This window comes from Squalius cephalus (assembly GCF_949319135.1).
Source record: "Squalius cephalus genome assembly, chromosome: 16".
NCBI classification, from domain to species: Eukaryota; Metazoa; Chordata; class Actinopteri; order Cypriniformes; family Leuciscidae; genus Squalius; species Squalius cephalus.
The window spans coordinates 2,471,688-2,492,977 of NC_137137.1; the positions used below are offsets into that span (position 1 = coordinate 2,471,688).

Genomic DNA, 21,290 nt, shown 5'->3' on the forward strand with positions numbered 1-21,290 from the left:
CCAAAGTGCCGCTCTCCCAGTCAGCAGTGAAAGGACAAATGCGACCTTGGATCGCTCATTGTTGAAGGTTCTCGGTTGCAGTGCAACGTGCATAGAACATCCAGTCAGGAACGATCGACAGAAACTGGGTTCTCCGGCATACCTCTCAGGTACAGGTAAGCGAGGTTCCGACTGGGAGAGAGGATCCGATGGTGTGGGAGGAACGGCCGGTGTGGGCGGCGCAGTGGGAGCTCGCAGTTGTTGGATTTGCTGGGTGAGCTCGGACACCTGCGCCACCAGAGCCTGAACCGCACGGCCAGTGTTGTTAAGCCCCTCCTCCTGAGCGTCCATGCGTTGAATGCTGCGGTTGATGAACGTCTCCATAGAAATCTGAGCTCCGCCCGCTGCTTCCATGCCTTGGTCAGATCGTTCTGTCATGCTGATAGAACGAGGAAGCAATAGCAGGTGCAATAAACTCTTTATTGGATACAATGAAGAACATATAAGGCAAACTAACACTGGCGGGTGGCGCAGGGACCTCGATGGTCGAACACGGTGAGTCTGAGCTGGTGCAGAGTGACGTGAAGGTGATGGTGATCTCCGGCGTGAACAACGAACTCTACAATGAACAGGAAACCAGAAACGAACACCACACGATCACAGGTTGTGGGAACAGGAACACCAGACAGCAAGACATCAAACAACGATCTGACAATGGAGAGGAGAAAACGGTGAGTATTTAAGGAAATGATGATGAGTCGCAGCTGGCGCCGATCATGATTGCAGATTGATGAATGAGCATGATTGCTCTGGCCACACCCAATCCACGCGACACACACACATACACAAATAACAAACGCACGAGACAAAAAGGAAGCAATGCATTCGTAAACCGTGACAAGATCTAGCTTTCTGTAAAACAAACCGTTCAGAAATGTTTGATAACCCGCTCTGCTTAATGCCCATAATCTTACACTGACAATGACATTCAATGATTTTCGATATATAGCAAAGTACAGATTCAATATAACATTAGTGAAGTGTTAGTTGAATCCATGTCAGTTTTATTTATTTATTCTCAAATATGATCATCAGGCTTTTGAGGAAGGTTTATTTGTTCATCTCTCAATTATCATTGTATTGCATTACATTATATTAAATATCTTACTAAGACATATTATTGGCAGATATTGATATATATTTTATGTCAGTATCTTAATACTGTTATAAAGATCTCATTGATTTACAAGAATCAGAATTTCATCTTACTTTTATGCCATATAAATACTGTATCAGCATCTGCAGCAAATTGCATATTATTGCTCAGTTTGAGTCTCTGAATAAATCTGAGCTGTTTTTCCCTCCTCGAGTATGAGCTCAATATTCTCACTATATAGAGTATATATTAGTGCTTATATAATAATTGAGCAATAAAAGAATTAAGCTATAAAATATTATTAAATGCGTATATAGATGTATAATAAAAGTGTATATAAATATTATTAACATATTACAATTTAAAATTATGTTTTTCTATTTTAATATACTTTAAACTCTAATTTATTCATGTGATCAAAGCTGAATTGTCAGCATCATTACTCCAGTCTTCAGTGTCACATGATCCTTCAGAAATCACTCTAATATGATGATTAATTTGATGATGAGCAGCATTTATTTAAAATAGAAATCTTTTGTAATAATATACACGTCAAAGGTTGGGGTCAGTAAATTTCTTTGAAAAGAAATTAATACTTTTATTCAGCAAAGTTGTGTTAAATTGATTAAAAAAAAGTGATAGTGTTATGGGAGAATAGTTAGAACAATTAAAGCCATGAAACATGGGAAATGTAGTCCAGGGTAATCTGTAATTTAGTGTGCATTGAAAAAGTCTTAATGGTGAACAAGGCGACCTCTGGTGGTGAATGGATGGAAACAGCGTAAAATGTGAAAAGATAGTAAAGATTTCTATTGTTAGAAAATATTTATGTTTTGAATAAATGCTGTTCTTTTTAACTTTTTTTTTTTATTCATCAGCGAATCCTGGAAAAAAAGAATCACGTGTTCCAAAAAAATATTAACCCTTTCATGCATGAATTATTATAACCTCAGTCAGGATTTTTTTCCTGTTTTTATTGCTCTTAGGGCATGAAAAACAAGAATTGATTTTTATTTTATTTTTTTACAAATTTTTCAAAGAGATCTTCAGATGTCCACTTGAGTGGACAGTATGCGGTTGGTTTAAACTGAACATATACTGTATTAAATATAAGACAATAATCAAACAGATAAAGTATGTGAATTTAACAAACTAATCAATACAATTATATCAAATCATGTGAAAACTAAAATATATACAAAAAATATAAATGCAAAATATTGCAAAGGCTTCATACAACTTCATACAAGTTGCACTTCGCGTATCTATGATATCAGAACATGAAGACGTGATTCCATCAGAATTTTCTACAGTCTGTCAAGGTACAACTGTGGAAACCACTTAGATGCTCCCTCCAGTGCACCAGAGTATGGAGATGTACCCTTATTAGCTGATCATTCTGATTATGTTCAAGATGGACATGCACATTTCTATCATAGCCCTCCTCTGAGAAAACCTAGCGATACGTTTTTTCAATCTCATCTGAAATGATCAGTGTTGGGGGTAACGCATTACAAGTAACATGCATAATGCATTCAGATTACTTTTTTGATGTTACAAGTAAAGAAACGCATTACAAGTAACATGCATACCTAATCAGATTACTTTTTGATGTAACGAGTAAAGAAATGCATTACAAGTAACATGCATTACGTAATCAGATTACTTTTTGATGTTATGAGTAAAAAAACGCATTACAATAACGCACATTACATAATCAGATTACTTTTTGATGTTATGAGAAAGGAAACGCATTACAAGTAACATGCATTATGTAATCAGATTACTTTTTGATGTTATGAGTAAAGAAACGCATTAAAAGTAACATGCATTACGTAATCAGATTACTTTTTGATGTTATGAGTAAAAAAACGCATTACAATAACGTGCATTATAAAATCAGATTACTTTTTGATCTAACAAGTAAAGTAATGCATTACAAGTGTCATACATTATGTAATCACATGACTTTTTTCGATGTCAATGAAAATTACATTCTAATAATACAAATACATTTATTTACAGTAGAAAAAATCAATGCATATTAAGTTTTTAAGTTTTAAATTTCAAAAACAATATTCACATTATAATTATGAATTGTAGCTGAAATATAGCCATTGCATGCATGACGTCCACTACAGTGGACATGTGATTAACCAGAGTTTTCTCTCAATCTAAAATCAAAACTTGGAAAATTTTACTGTAATATGACTCATTAGATATTGCTTTATGCTGCAATATTTTTTTTTACCTACAAGAGTCTCCTAGGATAGAAGGAATGGGTGGATATTCCGGAGCAACTTGGCATGTCTGACTGACCCTTGGCCATCTTGGTTTGGAGGGGGAAAAAATCGAAACACAACGGCTTGCCACTTGGTTGCAATGTATAGGATGATGCACCAGGGTCCAATGAAGAGGCTGATGTGCAACTTTGCCATAAAAACCCGTGCAAATTCAAGAAAATGCTTTTTTAATAGCTGTCCACTGTAGTGACCACTATGCGTGAAAGGGATATATTATATTTTTGACTTTTTATCTCATAATTATGACTTCCATGTAATAATTATGATTTTTAAGCTCATCATTTTGACGGTTTATTTAATTATTATGAGTTAATATATCATAATTTCAACTTTAATCTTATAGATTTGACTTTTTATTTCATCATGATCATGATTGACTTTATGTAATAATTAATAGCTGGGTTTGCCCAGTCTAGAGAATACAGTGAACAGAATTGTCTCATCGTTTTTAATCGCAGACATCTGGCTCATGCATGACGTGTATGTGGTTCTTTTTTTGATGTACATTGCACACCTTTTGACAAGTTAAAATCTGATCTTGCTTGTTCTCTGAATAATACAGTTGGTTTTGGTTTCAGTTTATGTTATTGTGCCATGACACTTATACTGATATGTGAGGGCTTTTGTTTTTAGATAATAATAATATTATTATGTATCTACTTACAGGACAGTGACATATCAACACCAGTTTGTATCTCTGGTACCTCTTTTATTACAGTGAGTTACAGTTCATGAATAGTTAGCTTGTCAGTGAGCAGTCATGTCATGCTATTGGTTATCCAATTCTGATAAGAGAGCTGGATAAACTTCCTAGATTTATACCAAGTTATTCTGAAACATGTTTGCATAGAACTAGCCTGTGGTTTGTAACATTCAAGATCATTAAAATGGCTCCACTGGTGTAAAAATCCATATGTGATGAGTACATTTTTGAAAAACATTGGCATCTATAGTTAGTGATTAAGCATTATATTTTTTAAAAATCCAATCATCCAATTATTGGGTGATCAGAAATATGGTCCAACTAGTTATGTTTGGGTAATCAGAAATGAGACATTTAAAACTACATTGGACAGCAGTAAGCTGTTCATTTCACATGAGAAGGGCATAGAAGACTTGAAGGAAGGGTTGAAGAGCTTAATAGATAACATTGTATACGTCAATACAATATAAAAACTTGCGAAACACTTGAGACTTTTTTTGATGACTGTCAGCAGCCACATGCAGGAAACTTTAGTCATTTAGTCATTTGATTTCTTTTGTTTCATCTGTTATAATTTATTTAAAGGTGCACTCAGTATTTCTTAATCTACCAAACACTTGTAATTGACTTCAAATATAGAGTACATCTAAAATGACAATGCCAGTGAAAGCTATGCTTGTGTGCGATGCTGCATTAACAAAGCCAATATACTGATCTACTATTTAAGCTGCCTCTGCTGAGCCCAGATTTAGACTGTATCTCCTCCTAGAGCTTTAAAGCTACAGCTGATCTCACTTATGATTTTCCTAAAAAATGAAGATTAAAAATCATAAAAGTCCCATATGCTTTCATTGAGGGGGTCAAAACTTTAACACAATAACTCTAATAGAGTATTTCAGCTTTGTCCACCATGTTAGCAACGTAATTCATGTTAACAAAATTCGAAATCATGTTAGCGACATGTGAATTCATGTCAACAAGTGTGTAAAACATGTTAAATCATGATAGCAACATGTCAATTCTTGATAACAAAAATGTTAGCAGTGGTGTTATAACACGTTAATTCATGCTAGCAATGTCTTTCTTTCTCTTTCCACTTTTAAAACATTCATACGTCTTTGTAAAGCCAACATCAAAGTTTCTTCCAATTGAACTTTACTCATCTAGTTGTCATCATAATGTCCAAAACCAGTGCCTGCTATAGAGCAATTACTGTGTACTTAAAGGGTTAGTTCACCCAAAAATGAAAATTCTGTCAGTAATTACTCACCCTCATGTTGTTCCAACCGCGTAAGACCTTCGTTCATCTTCGGAACACAAATTAAGATATTTTTGATGAAAAATGAGCCAAGTCTGAATCCTCCATAGGCTGCTATGTGACCGAAACTTGCTGGCCCAGAAAAGTTATTAAAGAGGTCGTTAATATAGTCCAAGTGACTCCAGTGGCTCAATCTTAAGTATATCAAGCGACGAGAATACTTTTTGTGCGCAAAAACAAACAAAAATAACGACTTTATTCCACTATTCATTTCCTTTTCTCTGGACCTCTAGTTGATTCGCGTAGTGTTTTTGCGCAGCGCGTCTGTGTACACGTCACCACGTAGGCTCACTATTGGCCGACGCCGGTCATGTGTGTGATGCGTGATGACGTGTACACAGACGCGCAGCGCAAAAACACTACGCGAATCAACTAGAGGTCCAGAGAGAAGGAAATGAAAAGTGGAATAAAGTCATTATTTTTGTTTGTTTTTGCGCACAAAAAGTATTCTCGTCGCTTGATATACTTAAGATTGAGCCACTGGAGTCACTTGGACTATATTAACGACCTCTTTAATAACTTTTCTGGGCCAGCAAGTTTCGGTCACATAGCAGCCTATGGAGGATTCAGACTTGGCTCATTTTTCATCAAAAATATCTTAATTTGTGTTCCGAAGATGAACGAAGGTCTTACGCGGTTGGAACAACATGAGGGTGAGTAATTACTAGTGGTGGGCCGTTATCGGCGTTAACGCGCTGCGTTAACGCGAGACTCTTATCGCGCGATAAAAAAAATATCGCCGTTAATCTATTCCCCAAATTGGGTTGGGAGATGGCTCTACTACACAAGCTATGATGACGCAATCTACCCGCGGCCGCGAGGTAAACCCGGCTGCAACGCATATTCGTCGTCATCTTAAGTAAACACGGCTGAAAGTGAAAGCTGCAACATCCATTATTTGGACTTGGTTCGGATTTAAGCCGTCCGACAAACAGCAGCAAACTATCCGAGTGTGTGTGGTAACGGTTCGGTAAGTTAACACACGACTAATCCGTTCTACCACCTCAAATTCAAAACGAAACTGAAACTGATATCACTGAATACCAGCGCGCGCGTATTATTCTCAATCCAATATATTTTAGTGGTGTAACGTTAACACATAATCTCTGTCTACGCCCGATTTTAAGAATCGTTGTTGTGTTTCTTTTTAACTGAAAAGACATCAGTTAGACAATATTATAACTTTAAATTTGGGGTTTCATAAGCTCAAAGCTATAATAAACATTAGACCTACTTAAGATCTCTGCAGCTAGTGTACTTAAATTTTATTTATCTGCAAAATTATCTTGTATACTTACAGTTTTGCACAATATATGTTCTCAAAACTACATATACCCTTTAAAAAAAAAAATTAGCAGTTGTTTAGCAGGGTCTGTGTAACCTGTTCTGTAATGGTTTTATTATAATATACTCTATATTGTTATCGCAAGAGGCTGCAATGTATATCAAAATATAGATTTTAGGCCATATCGCCCATCCCTAATTGATATAGTAGTTGATAATAACATAGGCCTATGTTGCCTACGGACGGTAACAGTACAGAAGTAACCTTTTACAGTCTATGAGTAGAACAGCTTTCTCAAGCAGTTTGTGATGCATTTTGGAAACAGTTCCTGAGATGAGCCCCTTGTCTAATGCGCCACCTGGCTTGAGAAACCCGTTCTCAAAGACTTAGCCTACTTTTATAGTCATTATTTGGGTAGCACACATATTCTGAATGCCTTCGGCAGAATTCAAATGAGCCATTTTAATCTAGATTAATCTAGATTAATTTCAAAATTAATCTAGATTAATCTAGATTAAAAAAATTAATCTATGCCCACCTCTAGTAATTACTGATAGAATTTTCATTTTTGGGTGAACTAACCCTTTAAGATTGAAGAGGGTATGGCTCTGGTGTTCCCAGATTGAGCCCTATTTGTTTTACAGAACAACCATGTCTGACAGAAAGGCCGAGATCAAGAATGGACATGTCTGTGGAGATGCAATAACATCGAGAAGGACATCGCTGCCTATATCAAGAAGGAAAATAACAATGTTCCAGTGTTTGTTTGTTTCACTTTCTATTTACTGAGACAGTTGAGAAAGAATAGAAAGTCATGGGGGAGACAGAGGGAATGAGGTGGGAACAAGAAATTACCAAAGTTTCTCTCTGTCCAACACAGTGTGAAATCGCTGGTGTTTCTGACGTCACAAACTAACTTGTAACCAATCAGATCAATGTGTGATCGTCAACCAGTGGATCTCTGAGCTGAGTGAGTGAGTGGAGGCGGGGCTCATTTGCATATTCATAGAACCGGTGTCAAGTTACATTCAAGCTATTTTAAGGTATGACAGATTTTTTTTTTAAATGTTTTTAAATATGCTATTTTGGTGATAGAAGATGAGTTTTAAAGGAACACTCCACCGTTTTTTGAAATAGGGCTTATTCACCTTATTTCCTTCATTTAGATAGGTGGGCAAAAGCATTTTTGTCTCAGTGCATGCATTGTCTTAGTCTGGCAGCGCCGCCGCTAGCTTAGCTTAGCTTAGCATAATGAATGGAATGCTTTGTTGCCGGATAGCATGTCCTGAGTAAAAGTGATCCATAAAAAAATGTACTACTTGTGGCCTGCGCAGAGATAACACGCAACACCACTTCTAGAGAAATATCTCTGCGCCCAAGTAGCAGTGCTTTGCCTGTGCTTCACCCCAATATAGTCCCAAGTCAATATCTGCCTAGGAAATCGTCTTAATCTGCATTGCTATTTGTACTGAATACACAGGCTACAGGTAATTCTATTTTTTTTTTTTTTTCTCAATAAAAATTGTCATTAAAGTATAGCAGCAAATATTTGTTTATTAGAAATGTTTGTAAGGAAGTAAACTGAAGAGAAGAAAGTTATGAATGTTATTTAATATCTTTATGGCCTATTATTATTATTATTATTTATGGTCAAATTGTCACAGTGTCTGGTGGTTCCCTGGGTTAAACACTAGAGGTCCTCAGTTTTCACGGTGTCTATGCATTTTCACTACAATTCCCATGATCCTGTCTGTCACTGATTGTTCATTGTCTTTCAGCTGTTTCTCGTCACCTTGTCAGCACTTGTGTGTATATATACCCTGTCTGTTTCAGATATATATATCTACATAATCATGAAGGTCTCTAGAATCATCCAAACAAATCTTACAAGAGATCTATAGTTTTTTGTATACTTAGTCAAAAATTCAAGCGGCAACTATAGTTGCCGGTGGGCAAATGCCTTGTAAGTAAATATATCATGGGAAAATGGGGTATACTGTGTTAATAGGTTAATAAATCAAGTTTATTGGTCTTGTTTAGTGCATAAACATAACTTAACCCTTTAAATGACATCTCTACATAGGTATATTTTTTCTTCATTCTATTTATTTGTATTTATTTTCATTTAACTTTTTGATACACAATGCCCTGTTATGGCTGCACTTTGTTCTGCACTGTTCCACAACTTTAACCCTTGTGCGCTGTTCGTTTGCGGTTTACAGTTAGGCTGTTTGGGGTCTGAGAGACCCCAGGCAACAAAATGTAATTTTGTAACAATATATAGGCCTATATTTTAAACAAATGTAATTTTACTCAGTTTATTAATGTTTTTACTCTACATTTGGACATTTTTACTCCACAAAATGTTCAAAAAAAGAAAAGAAAGATTCTCCAAAAAGAAAAAAAATTAATAAAAAATTTGCTTTATAAAATACCCACATTTCTAACTTTCATTCATGGGGATAACATGGATAATTTGACATGGTTTAGTGTAAGATTTTAGTCTAAGAAAAAAAATCACTTTAACCAGTAGATGGCTGCAGAGCTCTAAAAGTACTAAAAGTTTCAAACTAAAAGACATCTTTTCACAAGTTTTTCCAGTTAGATTCATATCTACATCAATGATGCCTGGGTCAATGTATAAACAAACCGCACCCGACCGACGTTTTCAACTAACCTGCCCGCAACTCGGACCGCAAAAAAAGAAAAAGAAAATATTGTACCCGACCCGCTTCCTGACCCGCATTTTTTAAAAGAAGTAAAGGCCCAGTGTAGCGTCTTAATATAACTTAATATATTCTAATTTTATCAAGAATTATAAAAAATAAGCCAATAATTTGTACTAAAATAGTCTAAATGTTTAGCTTTAAAAACAAATTTTAAAAGCAAGCTATGTCTATTTTGATGTTTCTGCGCAAGTTCAGCAGACAGTGAGGTTCGGGTTTGTTCCGATCAGAGCTTGTGAGCGGAGAGCGCATTTCTGAATTTTCCACTCCGCTCACTCATTCCGTAGGGTCGCTCGCCCAACGCAGAATGGCCTGCTGGTTCGAAAATAATGTGGAATAAGGGCTGCCTCCGACTAATTTTTTTTTTCTAGTCGACTAGTAGTTGTTCATTTAAGCCATTCGTGGACAAATCGCCCCTTTATATTAATTGAATTACTTAAATAGGCTATAGCCTATCTACTGCAGTCAGATTCACCCGCGTTCACTCCGAAGGAATTACTCACATGGCTGGGCACTTGTAATGACACATCAAGGATGTTAAGAGGCTAAAAGCAGGTTTAAGACTTACCCCATTGAAGTCAACAGGGTGCAAATTTTAAAAATAGAATAACTCGGTGTAGGCAACACCGATTTATGTCGTTGTTCTCTGTATTGACAGCACTCCAAATGTACAAAAAAATGAGCTCAATGTTAAAATTGACCGGAGTTCTCCTTTAAGGATGTACATGTATTTCAGGATGTGGTGCATCCCTGAGAACAATAACTTTGGATCTGAAAAAATGGTTTCAGAAATATAGCTCTTGGAAAAAAAGTGGTCTCATGGCACAACTTGCCCCTGGTGCGGGGGAAGTTGTGCCTTTGGGGGAATACATTGGGGGTAAATTGTGCCAGTGATTTCTGAAGTAAAACAGAACATTTTAATGTTATGAACCATAATGCTATATGAAAGCAAGATAAATTCAATACAAAATGACTAATTTAAGGTTTATTTAGATATTGTCACCCTGGAATACCATAGCATGTGTTTTTCCTATATGGTCAATTGCATAGGGATTTTGTATTGAACATAACTCTGGATCACAGTGTCATAGAGACAAGTGGACGGGCTCATTTTACTCAGACGACCAATCAGTCTCTCAGGATCATTGTGAAGCTATCAAGCTACGCCCTAGAAACCATTTAGAGCACCATAGCAACACAATATATGATATTTGTGAATCATTTCAGGCAAAAAGGCTTTGGTAATAGATGCCTGTTGACATAGCGCTGTCTGTCAATTATGTAACATATAAGAATAAAGTGGCTAATTTCTAAACATCCTATTGTGACATAGGCCACTTAAAAACAGAATAAAACTTCTCTTTAATAACATGGTGCAAACTCAAAACTGAAATCAGTGTTAGCTAAATTAAACAAATAGCAGGCAGGCCTAAGTCAAACAATGATGAGGCATGCCCATCTCCTCACTTCTCAAGATTATCCCCTGTGAGTATGTAGGTCTAGGTGGTCTGGATCTGGCACAACTTAACCCAGGCCCTTTGGCACAAATCACCCCGGACCCACAAGTTTGAAAAACTAGCATGATCCAGCAGTTAAGAGTCAACATCATGCTAACTGTATAGACTCATTGTGTAGCCTACTAAAGCACTAAAACATGTGTGAAATGTTTTCAAACTTGTCTATAATTTTTCAGACACTACAATCAAAAAACCTTAATCATAGAAATTTTACTTTGAAAGGGAAAAAAGTTTTTTGAACTAAAATATGCTTAACTCTCATGCCATGTGTCTCTCTTCTTTGGAGGACGAGTAAAAGTGATTGCTTTTCAAAATTATGTGGTCACATGACCAATTTCTTCTATGGTTTTCCAGAAACAAGGGTGGAACTACTTCCCCCCTGGCACAAATCACCCCACTCTCCCCCTACATGACGTGAGTGGTTTTCAAGAAAATCTCAGTGTTTCATCCGTCCCGCGTTTCAATCGTCCCGCCTCTCCCATACTGTAATTTGTTGATATTTGTTTATTTTCTAAGCCCTATCAACATAATCAAAGCTTTGCTGAAAATCCTGAAGGCGAGTCAGTGGATATCACACAGGTAATGTGTAAACTTTGAGCGAGAGATATGCTGGTGAAAAAGGCTCAAAATCCAGTCAATTCACTACAGAAAGTGAAAGTAAAAACTGATGAGATTTCGGCGCACATACTCTCAGAGACAACGAGAGATAAATCCTTTTTCAACAAATGATGACTGACTGTAAAAAGTCGAAATGCTAAATATCATGCTTAATATCGCTGATGGTTTTGACGACGCAACCCAGCACGGGGGTTTATCGCGCATATCATATAATGTGAGCAGTCAAGTCACAGCTTACCGTGTCCTAACTTTTCCATGTTAATTAGAGTTTTTGTCCAGCCGCGACGATTCTATTTTAGAAACTATTTTTCTGCGACGTCGCGCTGGAACAACACACACAAAGTGTGGCGATGATAATCTCAGGTACTGTTTATGTGCTTTATTTAATGTTAAAAGCGTGAAATGTGCCTTTGAATATTATTTAGTCCTCCAGCGTTGTAGCTGTAAAAGCATCAATGGATATAATTCACCTCAGATCTTGAAATTACAAATTAAAACAGGAACGTTAAAAAGTGTTTTATTTGACAAAGATTGTTTTAGTAACTCAGTAGCCTATGTATTTTTTAAAGGGTGTAATATTTGTGAATTTGATTATGTAGCTTAACCATTTTCTTGCGAGTGCAGTCAAGATTACTCTCTAGTGCTGTGCACTTGCTGCGAGACTCCGCCCACAGGCTGTTCTGATTGGCTATGATTTTTGATTGACGTTGTGACATCTCACAGTCAAGTGTGGACAGATTATCGGTGTGGATCCACTTGTCTGTGCGACACTTCTGTCGCGCCGCACTCAACCATATTCCTATGGGTGACGTCAAGCGATTTTAACGTGCCCGCAAAGCATTCTGGGAAGGTGGCGCTTCATTTGGAAAAATGCTGCACATCAAAATGCTGGCCGATGCCCATCTTTATGCAAATTAATTCCGTTGAACGCGACGCGACTATAGAAGTAGAGCATATGGAGACGGGGGTCCTCACTGCAGAACACGAAATCCAGGGGGAGGAGTTGGATCCAGATCCAACTCCTCCCACCTTACATATACCTAAACCTACCCATCTCCACCCCCTGATCCCTAAACCCACCCCTAAACCTACCAATCTCCACCCCTTATATCTGGATCCAACTCCGCCCCCTGGATCTCGTGTACAGCAGTGAGGTGCTACTGACATTTCCCGCTCGGTGAAAACCATGCCCATCAACGTACAAATGTGGGGAGGCGTTGCGACACCACGCAACAGTCGTGTCGCAAAACTGCCTGTCGCTGGAATCTTATCGCGTCGCATGTAGTTAGGACACGGTGTGACGATTGAGGAGATACGTCACAATGTTTTCACTCAGCGTTGCATTTCGGGAAGGTCGCCATATTGGAAGGATACTCTATCCGTTGCCATGGTTACTTCGACAGCGAGAAAGAGAGAAATAGCGACAGAGAGAGAAAGAGCAGCATTTGTTTGCATTTTGCGATATGGAGCTAGCCTAGAAATCTAGACGCACCAGGGTAGTCTAGCAACTCTCCATTGACTTTCGGAGCTGTAAAAACCTAAATTGGGTCAGGCCAATCACATCGGGGCGGGCTTTATATAATGACGACAGAGTTGCGATGGTTCCCTCCTACTTGAAAACAAAGAATGGGGGCTGCTGCTGGCGAACAGTCTTTCAAATCGGCTTTGGCGGACTCTGGAGGACTTGGAGTTAAATTTTTATTTGAGAAAAGAGCAAAGAACGGCACTTAAGTCATTCTTAAAAAAGGAAGATGTGTTCGTAGTTTTGCCGGCCAGATTCAAAAGTTGAATCTATCAACTAGCAGCTCCGCTGTTGGGCAAACGCTCTGGTTGGTTGAAGTGCTGTCCTATTGCGTGCAGAGTGAATTTGAAAGACAGCCGTTTATCCCGCCCCTCGGATTGAACCGTGTCTATGGTGAGTTGCCAGACCTAACATCTTGATTTAGGTCTGGCTTGCCAGGCTAATATGGAGCAGTTTCTTGGGAATAAAGAAGCAAAAGGAAAGGGGATCTATCATGAGAGACTAAATAACAACGCCAGGCATTTAGCTGATCCTGGTAAACACTCATTGTCACATTTGTAAACACAACGGCTTTCTTGTTCGACGAGAGGTTTTGGCGTCACCGCATTTGTTTCCAGGCGGACCGATAAAGAACGCGACACACACGTCTCCCGGACATCTTGTAGAATTCAATCAGATCACGACTTCAAAACTCCTGAAGTGTTTCTAGAAAAGTGTGCCATATGCATCAGACGGTTCGTGGGCGTCACTGAGGCTGAGACTACCCTGAATGCTGCACGAAATCCTCCTACATTTCTATTTTCTATAGCCTACTGAAATGGTTAACTATTTTTATTCAGTAATTAAATGAACACAAAGGACATAAATCTTATAACAAGGGGATGTATCATTAGAGAAAAATAAATAACAGGCTACAGCTGATCCAAAAGTAGTAATAAAAAAGTCAATTTTTTTTGTATTAAATGCTATAATATTTTCTGAAGATTAGATCCACTGTAAACAAATATCTTTGCTTTATCAAAGTGTTTTCCCCATCATACAGACAGAGTTTAAAGCATTAACCAACTCTTTATTACCACATTCAATGGGTTTGAAAACCCCGGCCTATGTTGCTGTCAGGTGATGAACTAACGACTCGAACCTAAAGACTCAGACATTTTTTAGTTTATGAAACTTGTATTAGTGGCTTCCGAGAGTGGTTTCGCTCCGTGGAAAGCCATATATTGATTAATTATCATGAACTGTGTGTTCACTCTGGGAACAACCATATAATGTTTTTTTCGTTACAGATCGGCAGAATGTCTCGCACAGCTGTTTGTTTGATATTGAGCATTCTATTTGGGTAAGTAGCATTAAAGATAGCATAGCATTACACATAGCTTTTACATAACTGTTTTTTATTTTATTTTATATTTTTATAAAGGCATATATAAATATATTTCTCAGTTGCATCATATAACAAGTGTTTTCGCTTCCGCTCTTCTCGTTTGATGTTCTGTACTGGTTCCTGGTGCTTCTATCAACAGTGAGCTGAGGCATTAGCACAAAAAAAAATTCTTGTTCTTCTGGTCAAAAACCATTATAGGATTAGTGTACCAAGAGTGTTCTCGCTTGGGCTTCAGTACTGTTGTGGCCGTATGGAACAACTAAAGGCTGATTTATACTTGGATTTATACTTGCGTTGGACCTACGCCGTATCCTCTGCTGTAGACTACGCGTCTGTTTTCATTTATACTTCTGCATCGTTGTCCGTGTTGACATGCAATTACACATGCAGAGAGAGCATGTGAAAACCGAGGGAGGGGTTCTGGCAGACCAATCACAGCGCTTGCGGTATGCATATAATTGACCCGTTGTTACATTTTTGTGAAGTGCACTTCAGGGTACACCGTTGGCTACGCGTGCTACACACAGCCTATGACGTAGCTACAGCGTGAGTTCAACACAGAAGTATAAATTGGTCCAGTGGCACAGCAAACCTGGCCAGATCTTCTACTCTATGTCTTTCCCCCGACCCCCCTAATTATCCCAAATGTCAACAGGATACTTCAGGGGCACCACTGGATGCACCTAGTGGCACCGAATTAGCCATGGAGACTATGGTTCCCAGTGTTATGCAGGCTTCTCAATAGGGAGCCCTAGAGCCTACCCAGGAGACTGGACCTTCTCCTTCAACTGCAGAGGCAGATTTGGCACCCAAGCCCAGGTCGGCTACAGCTGTCTGGCTGCTGAGGAGCCAGAAGTACTGTTGAGGTCTTGTGATATAAAGGTGCAAAATACAATCCTGAATTCGAGAGCACCTTCCACCAGGAATATCTATGCTTGTAGGTGGAAGCTTTTCACTGATTGGTTTACACTAAGAGGGTTGGTTCCAGAGCACTGCCCTGTGCCAATGGTATTATGTAAGGCACCCTCTACCCTAAATATAAATGTGGCTGCAAATTTCTGCACAGCTTGTAAAGGTAAATGATCAACCATTAGGGTCCCATATTCTAATCACTCGCTTTCTTAAAGGGATAGTTCACTTTGAAATTAAATTTTGGTATGTTTTAGCTTACCTCAAGGGCATCCAAGATGTAGGTGTCTTTTTTTCCGCAGTAGTTTCAATTTTGATATTTTTAGGTCAAACCGTTCTTGTCTGTCAGTCATATAATGCAGGTCTATGGTCACTGTCTCAAAGAGCATGCACAGAGTCCAAATTAAAACAATTCCCCATCGTCCAAATTAAACAATTCCCCATCGTAAGTACACACTGATGGCCTAAGACACGAAACGAGCGGTTTGTGTGAGAAAACGAACAGTATTTATATCGTTAATTTGGACTCTGTGCTTGCTCTTTGAGACAGTGACCACAGACCTGCATGATATGACTGACAGACAAGAACGGTTTGACCTAAAAATATCAAAATTGAAACTACTGCGGAAAAAAAGACACCTACATCTTGGATGCTCTTGAAGTAAGCTAAAGCATACCAAATTTTAATTTCAAAGTGAACTATCCCTTTAAAGCTGCTCAGACTGTTAGGGTGACTTCATGGGACCTCAGTCTGGTTTTAAAGTCCCCCTGTAGCCCCTCATTTAGTATACACAGTTCTATGAATATGCAAATGAGCCCCGCCTCCACTCACTCACTCAGCTCAGCGACCGACTCGTTGACGATCACACGTTGATCTGATTGGTTACAAGGTCGTTTGTGATGTCAGAAACACCAGTGATTTCAAAGCGTGTTTTTGAGACTGTCTTTGGTTCACTGCAGTTTTAAGGAGGAAATACTCAGCAATGGTGTTGACTTATGAATTTACACATGATTTGTCTTAAAGCAGATTAAAAACACCACATAGACATGTAATAAACATTAAGAGCTGGATTTTCACCTCAGAGGGACTTAAAGAACACTTACGCTTTTGTAACAGCAGAAATACTGTATTGGTTTCCTCTGTAAACAAAGCAGCGCTGCGGTTATAAACACTATAACATATTTTAGCCATTATTCGTTGGAACTTTGATTAGCCATTTTTATGAACCAAACATTGAATTTGCTCTTCCTGGGACTGAGCTAGTTAAATATCTCCATGCTTCTCCCGTGTTCATCATGTAGGCTGCCTGCACATGATCACAATCCGTTCGCTCATGCCGCTTTTCTCCTGCCTTCACCAATCAGTAGCGCTGTTTCGTCCTGGCTTCGGCATAAAGGCCAATTTTTGTAATTGCACCATTCTACTCTAACAAAATTTAGTTTAAGTTTAATTCAAGCACTTTCAAAGACCTATCTTTGTTTTCACAGACTTTCCCAGCCTTGAATCCATGTGTCTGAAATACTTTCAAGAAGCGTGGGAACCCTCACTTAAATCTTACCGACCCCAAACTTTTGTTAATATAACTCCACAATTCCAGCTCGTCATACTAAAGTTTGGTTGCATCTTATAGTATTATGGGCCAGTAATTCCTTCACATAAACGACAGCAGGTCTTGAAGAGTTGTTGGACCATCAGAAAAAATGTATATCTCCAGATTCTGTCCTGTTTAATTACTTTTGCATTTTCTCATTAAAACAGAGTCGGTCCTTACGGCAACACATCAGTCATGGGGAAGCCAGCGATTAAGATCCTTCTTGCAGACATGAGTGATGAGTTGCAGCAGGAGGCTCTTCAGGTCGCTGTCATGGCTTCGATTCTGTATGAAAACGAAATGGACATGGCTGAATACATCGCAAAGGTTGGTTCTCTAGAGTTGTACTGTGAGACTGGAATGTCTCAGTGAAATGCAGTTGTTTCAGTATTGTGAAAATGTGCTGTTTTTTTTTTGTCAGGAGCTTGATGGTGAAGATTGAGAGTTTTTTGTTGATGTGAGTTTGTGGAACATTAATACTGTGTCTTTCTTTATAGGAGTTTGAGAAGAGGCATTGGGGGAGCTGGAACTGCATTATGGGGAACTCTGCTTCCTATTTGCATCATAAACCGAACTTTTACTTCCGCTTCTCTATTGGCAACGAAAAAATTATTCTCTTCAGAAGTCCCTGAGGGTCAGCAATGGTTCAAAAAAGCTTATTTTAGCCAACCAAATAATAAAACATGCTCCTTCAGCTCGTGGTTCATGTGTCTTTCTGCTGTGAAATCTGCACTGATTTGTATGAAGTAGGTAAACATAAGAATACCTTCTGTATTGTTATTATATTTCAAGATGAACACTTAGTTTATTTGATTATCCAAGTTCAAGTTCAAAGTTTATTATAAGCCCAAAGGGTCATTATTTGTGCAACATAAACTTTGTAAACATGTACAAAACACACAGTAAACAACAGAAACAGCACACAACATTCTGACATCTTATAAGTTTAAAAGCCAAAGCAGAAGGAATCATGTTAAAGTCACGGGACAGTGGATGAGATGAATCTGCAAGAGTAGATCTAGCTTTCTGTAAAACAAACCGTTCAGAAATGTTTGATAACCCGCTCTGCTTAATGCCCATAATCTTACACTGAAAATGACATTCAATGATTTTTGATGTATAGCAAAGTACAGATTCAATATAAGATTAGTGAAATGTTAGTTGAATCCATGTCGTTTTTATTTATTTATTCTGAAAAATCATATTCAAATATGAGTATCAAATATGATTATCAGGCTTTTGAGGAAGGTTTATTTGTTCATCTCTCAATCATCATTGTATTGTATTACATTATATTAAATATCATCTTACTAAGACATATTATTGGCAGATATTGATATTGTATTTTATGTCAGTATCTTAATACTGTTATAAAGATCTCATTGATTTACAAGAATCAGAATTTCATCTTACTTTTATGCCATATAAATACTGTATCAGTATCTGCAGCAAATTGCATATTATTGCTCAGTTTGAGTCTCTGAATAAATCTGAGCTGTTTTTCCTCCTCGAGTATGAGCTCAATATTCTCACTATATAGAGTAAATTAGTGCTTATATAATAATTGAGCAATAAAATAATTAAGTTATAAAATATTATTACATGCATATATAAATGTATAATAAAAGTGTATTTATTTATATAAATATTATTAAAATATTATTACAATTTAAAATAATGGTTTTCTATTTTAATATACTTTAAAATTCCCACACATCAGTTCAGGTCTGTTTTCTCATTGCCCGGGTATGTTTTTCTGATGTGTTGTTGAAGCTTGAGCGTAACTCAGCTTCCGGAACGATTACGTGTTTCCAGTTATTGTGTGAAAGCGAAAGGTATTCCCAGTTACTGTGTGAAAGCGAAAGGTATTCCCAGTTATTGTGCAAGAGTAAAAGTATCAGACAATCTACTCTCTTCGCTATAACGGATTTGGCAAATATTACATTTGCCGACATTACGAGACTCGTGGAGGAAAATTCCGTCACCAAAAAGGAAAAATTCAATAAAGGGTATACATTTTTCCTCAAGGAATTTGTCCATAATTATCAAGGTAAGAGAGTGATCAGGCTAACTGTTACTGAACTGTTAACTAGAATGACACATCATTAGCGTGTCCAACATATCAACACCAGTTTGTATCTCTGGTACAATTTCTAAGAGTTACAGCTCATGAATAGTTAGCTTGTCAGTCAGCAGTCATGTCATGTTATTGGTTATCTATTTCTGATAAGAGAGCGTAGGTTTGTGAGGACGGGGATCATCCCCTGAAGCTGAGCTGCGTCTGTCATTAAAGGGACAGTTCACCCAAAAATGAACATTCTGACATAATTTACTCTCCCTCAAGTTTTTTTAAACCTGTATGAATTTCTTTCTTCTTCTGAACACAAAAGAAGATATTTTGAGGAGTGTTCAATCCACTGGTTGACGATCACGCGTTGATCTGATTGGTAGGCTATAGTTTGTGAGAATTGTGACGTCAGAAACACCAGCGATTTCAAAGCGTGTTTTTGAGACTGTCTTTGGTTCACTGCAGTTTTAAGGAGGAAATACTCAGCAATGCTGTCGACTTATGAATTTACACATGGTTTGTCTTAAAGCACATTAAAAACTCCACATAGACATATAAACAACATTAAAAGCTGGATTTCCACCACAGGGGACTTTAAGAACACTTACGCTTTTGGAACAGCAGAAATACTGTATTGGTTTCCTCTAGCTAGTTAAATATCTCCATGCTTCTCCCGTGTTCATCATGTAGGCTGCCTGCACGTGATCACGATCCGTCCGCTCATGCCGCTTTTCTCCTGCCTTCACCAATCAGTAGCGCTGTTTCGTTCTGGCTTCGGCATAAAGGCCAATTTTTGTAATTGCACCTTCTACACTAACAAAATGTATAGTTCAAGTTTAATTCAAGCACTTTCAAAGACCTATCTTTGTTTTCACAGACTTTCCCAGCCTTGAATCCATGTGTCTGAAATACTTTCAAGGAGCGTGGGAACCCTCACTTCTTCCAAACAAATGAAAAAATCTTACCGACCCCAAACTTTTGTTAATATAACTCCACAATTCCAACTTGTCATACTAAAGTTTGGTTGCATCTTATACTAGTATTATGGGCCAGTAATTCCTTCACATAAATGGCAGCAGGTCTTGAAGAGTTGTTGGACCATCACAAAAATGTAAATCTCCAGATTCTGTCCTGTTTAATTACTGTCTTTCGCATTTGCTCATTAAAACAGAGTCGGTGCTTACGGCAACACATCAGTCATGGGGAAGCCAGAGACTAAGATCCTTCATGTAGACATGAGTTATGAGTTGCAGCAGGAGGCTCTTCAGGTCGCTTCTCTGGCTTTGAATCAGTATGAAGATAACTGGGACATTGCTGACTACATCAAAAAGGTTGGTTCTCTAGAGTTGTACTGTGAGACTGGAATGTCTCAGTGAAATGCAGTTGTGTCAGTATTGTGAAAATGTGCTGTTTTTTTTTTTTTTTTGTCAGGATCTTGATGGTGGAGATTGAGAGTTTTGTTGATGTGAGTTTGTGGAACATTAATACTGTGTCTTTCCTTATAGGAGTTTGATAAGAGGCAAGAGGGCGACTGGAACTGCGTTGTGGGGGACTGTGGTCACTATGCGACCCGTGTGACTTATAAAAGTAACTTTTACTTCCGCTTCTCTATTGGCAACAAAAAAATGACTGTCTTCAGAAGTCCCTGAGGGTCAGCAATGGTTCAAAAAAGCTTATTTTATCCAACCAAATAATAAAACATGCTCCTTCAGCTCGTGGTTCATGTGTCTTTCTGCTGTGAAATCTGCACTGATTTGTATGAAAACATAAGAATACCTTCTGTATTGCTATAATATTTCAAGATGAACACTTAGTTTATTTGTTTATCCAAGTTCAAGTTCAAAGTTTATTATAAGCCCAAAGGGTAATTTTTGGTGCAGCATAAACTTTGTAAACATGTACAAAACACACAGTAAACAACAGAAACAGCACACAACATTCTGACATAAGATTAAAAGCCAATGCATTAGGAATCATGTTAAAGTCACGGGACAGTGGATGAGATGAATCTACAAGAGTAGATCTAGCTTTCTGTAAAACAAACCGTTCAGAAATGTTTGATAACCCGCTCTGCTTAATGCCCATAATCTTACACTGAAAATGACATTCAATGATTTTCGATGTATAGCAAAGTACAGATAAGATTAGTGAAGTGTTAGTTGAATCCATGTTGGTTTTATTTATTTATTTTGAAAAATCATATTCAA

General features: G+C 37.8%; 1 protein-coding gene across 3 annotated transcripts; it reads left to right on the forward strand.

Annotated features, from left to right (window-relative positions):
* Positions 1-11,380: 11,380 nt before the first annotated feature.
* LOC307173469 (putative dynein light chain) lies at positions 11,381-20,800 on the forward strand. Of its 3 annotated transcripts, none has more exons than XR_013823858.1 (4): positions 11,381-11,566; positions 14,417-14,469; positions 17,183-17,342; positions 17,513-17,995. XR_013823858.1 is itself a non-coding variant. In XM_079896617.1 (4 exons), exons 2-4 carry the CDS (start codon positions 14,426-14,428, stop codon positions 20,730-20,732), a joined length of 348 nt encoding a protein of 115 aa, XP_079752743.1. In that variant the 5' UTR covers positions 11,429-11,566; positions 14,417-14,425; the 3' UTR covers positions 20,733-20,793. The 3 variants fall into 3 exon arrangements, 2 of the variants coding, with proteins under 2 accessions (XP_079752743.1, XP_079752744.1); XM_079896617.1 differs by lacking the exons at positions 17,183-17,342; positions 17,513-17,995 and adding exons at positions 20,255-20,414; positions 20,589-20,793 and having other exon boundaries at positions 11,429-11,566; XM_079896618.1 differs by lacking the exons at positions 11,381-11,566; positions 14,417-14,469; positions 17,183-17,342; positions 17,513-17,995 and adding exons at positions 18,774-19,065; positions 20,255-20,414; positions 20,589-20,800.
* The last annotated feature ends 490 nt before the right edge of the window (positions 20,801-21,290 follow it).

Coding starts and splice junctions, on each gene's coding strand:
- LOC307173469 (XM_079896617.1), top strand. CDS start 14,426: ATGTCTCGCACAGCTGTTTGTTTGATATTGAGCATTCTATTTGG. Junction 14,470..20,254: donor ATATTGAGCATTCTATTTGG/GTAAGTAGCATT, acceptor TCATTAAAACAG/AGTCGGTGCTTACGGCAACA. Junction 20,415..20,588: donor TTGCTGACTACATCAAAAAG/GTTGGTTCTCTA, acceptor CTTTCCTTATAG/GAGTTTGATAAGAGGCAAGA.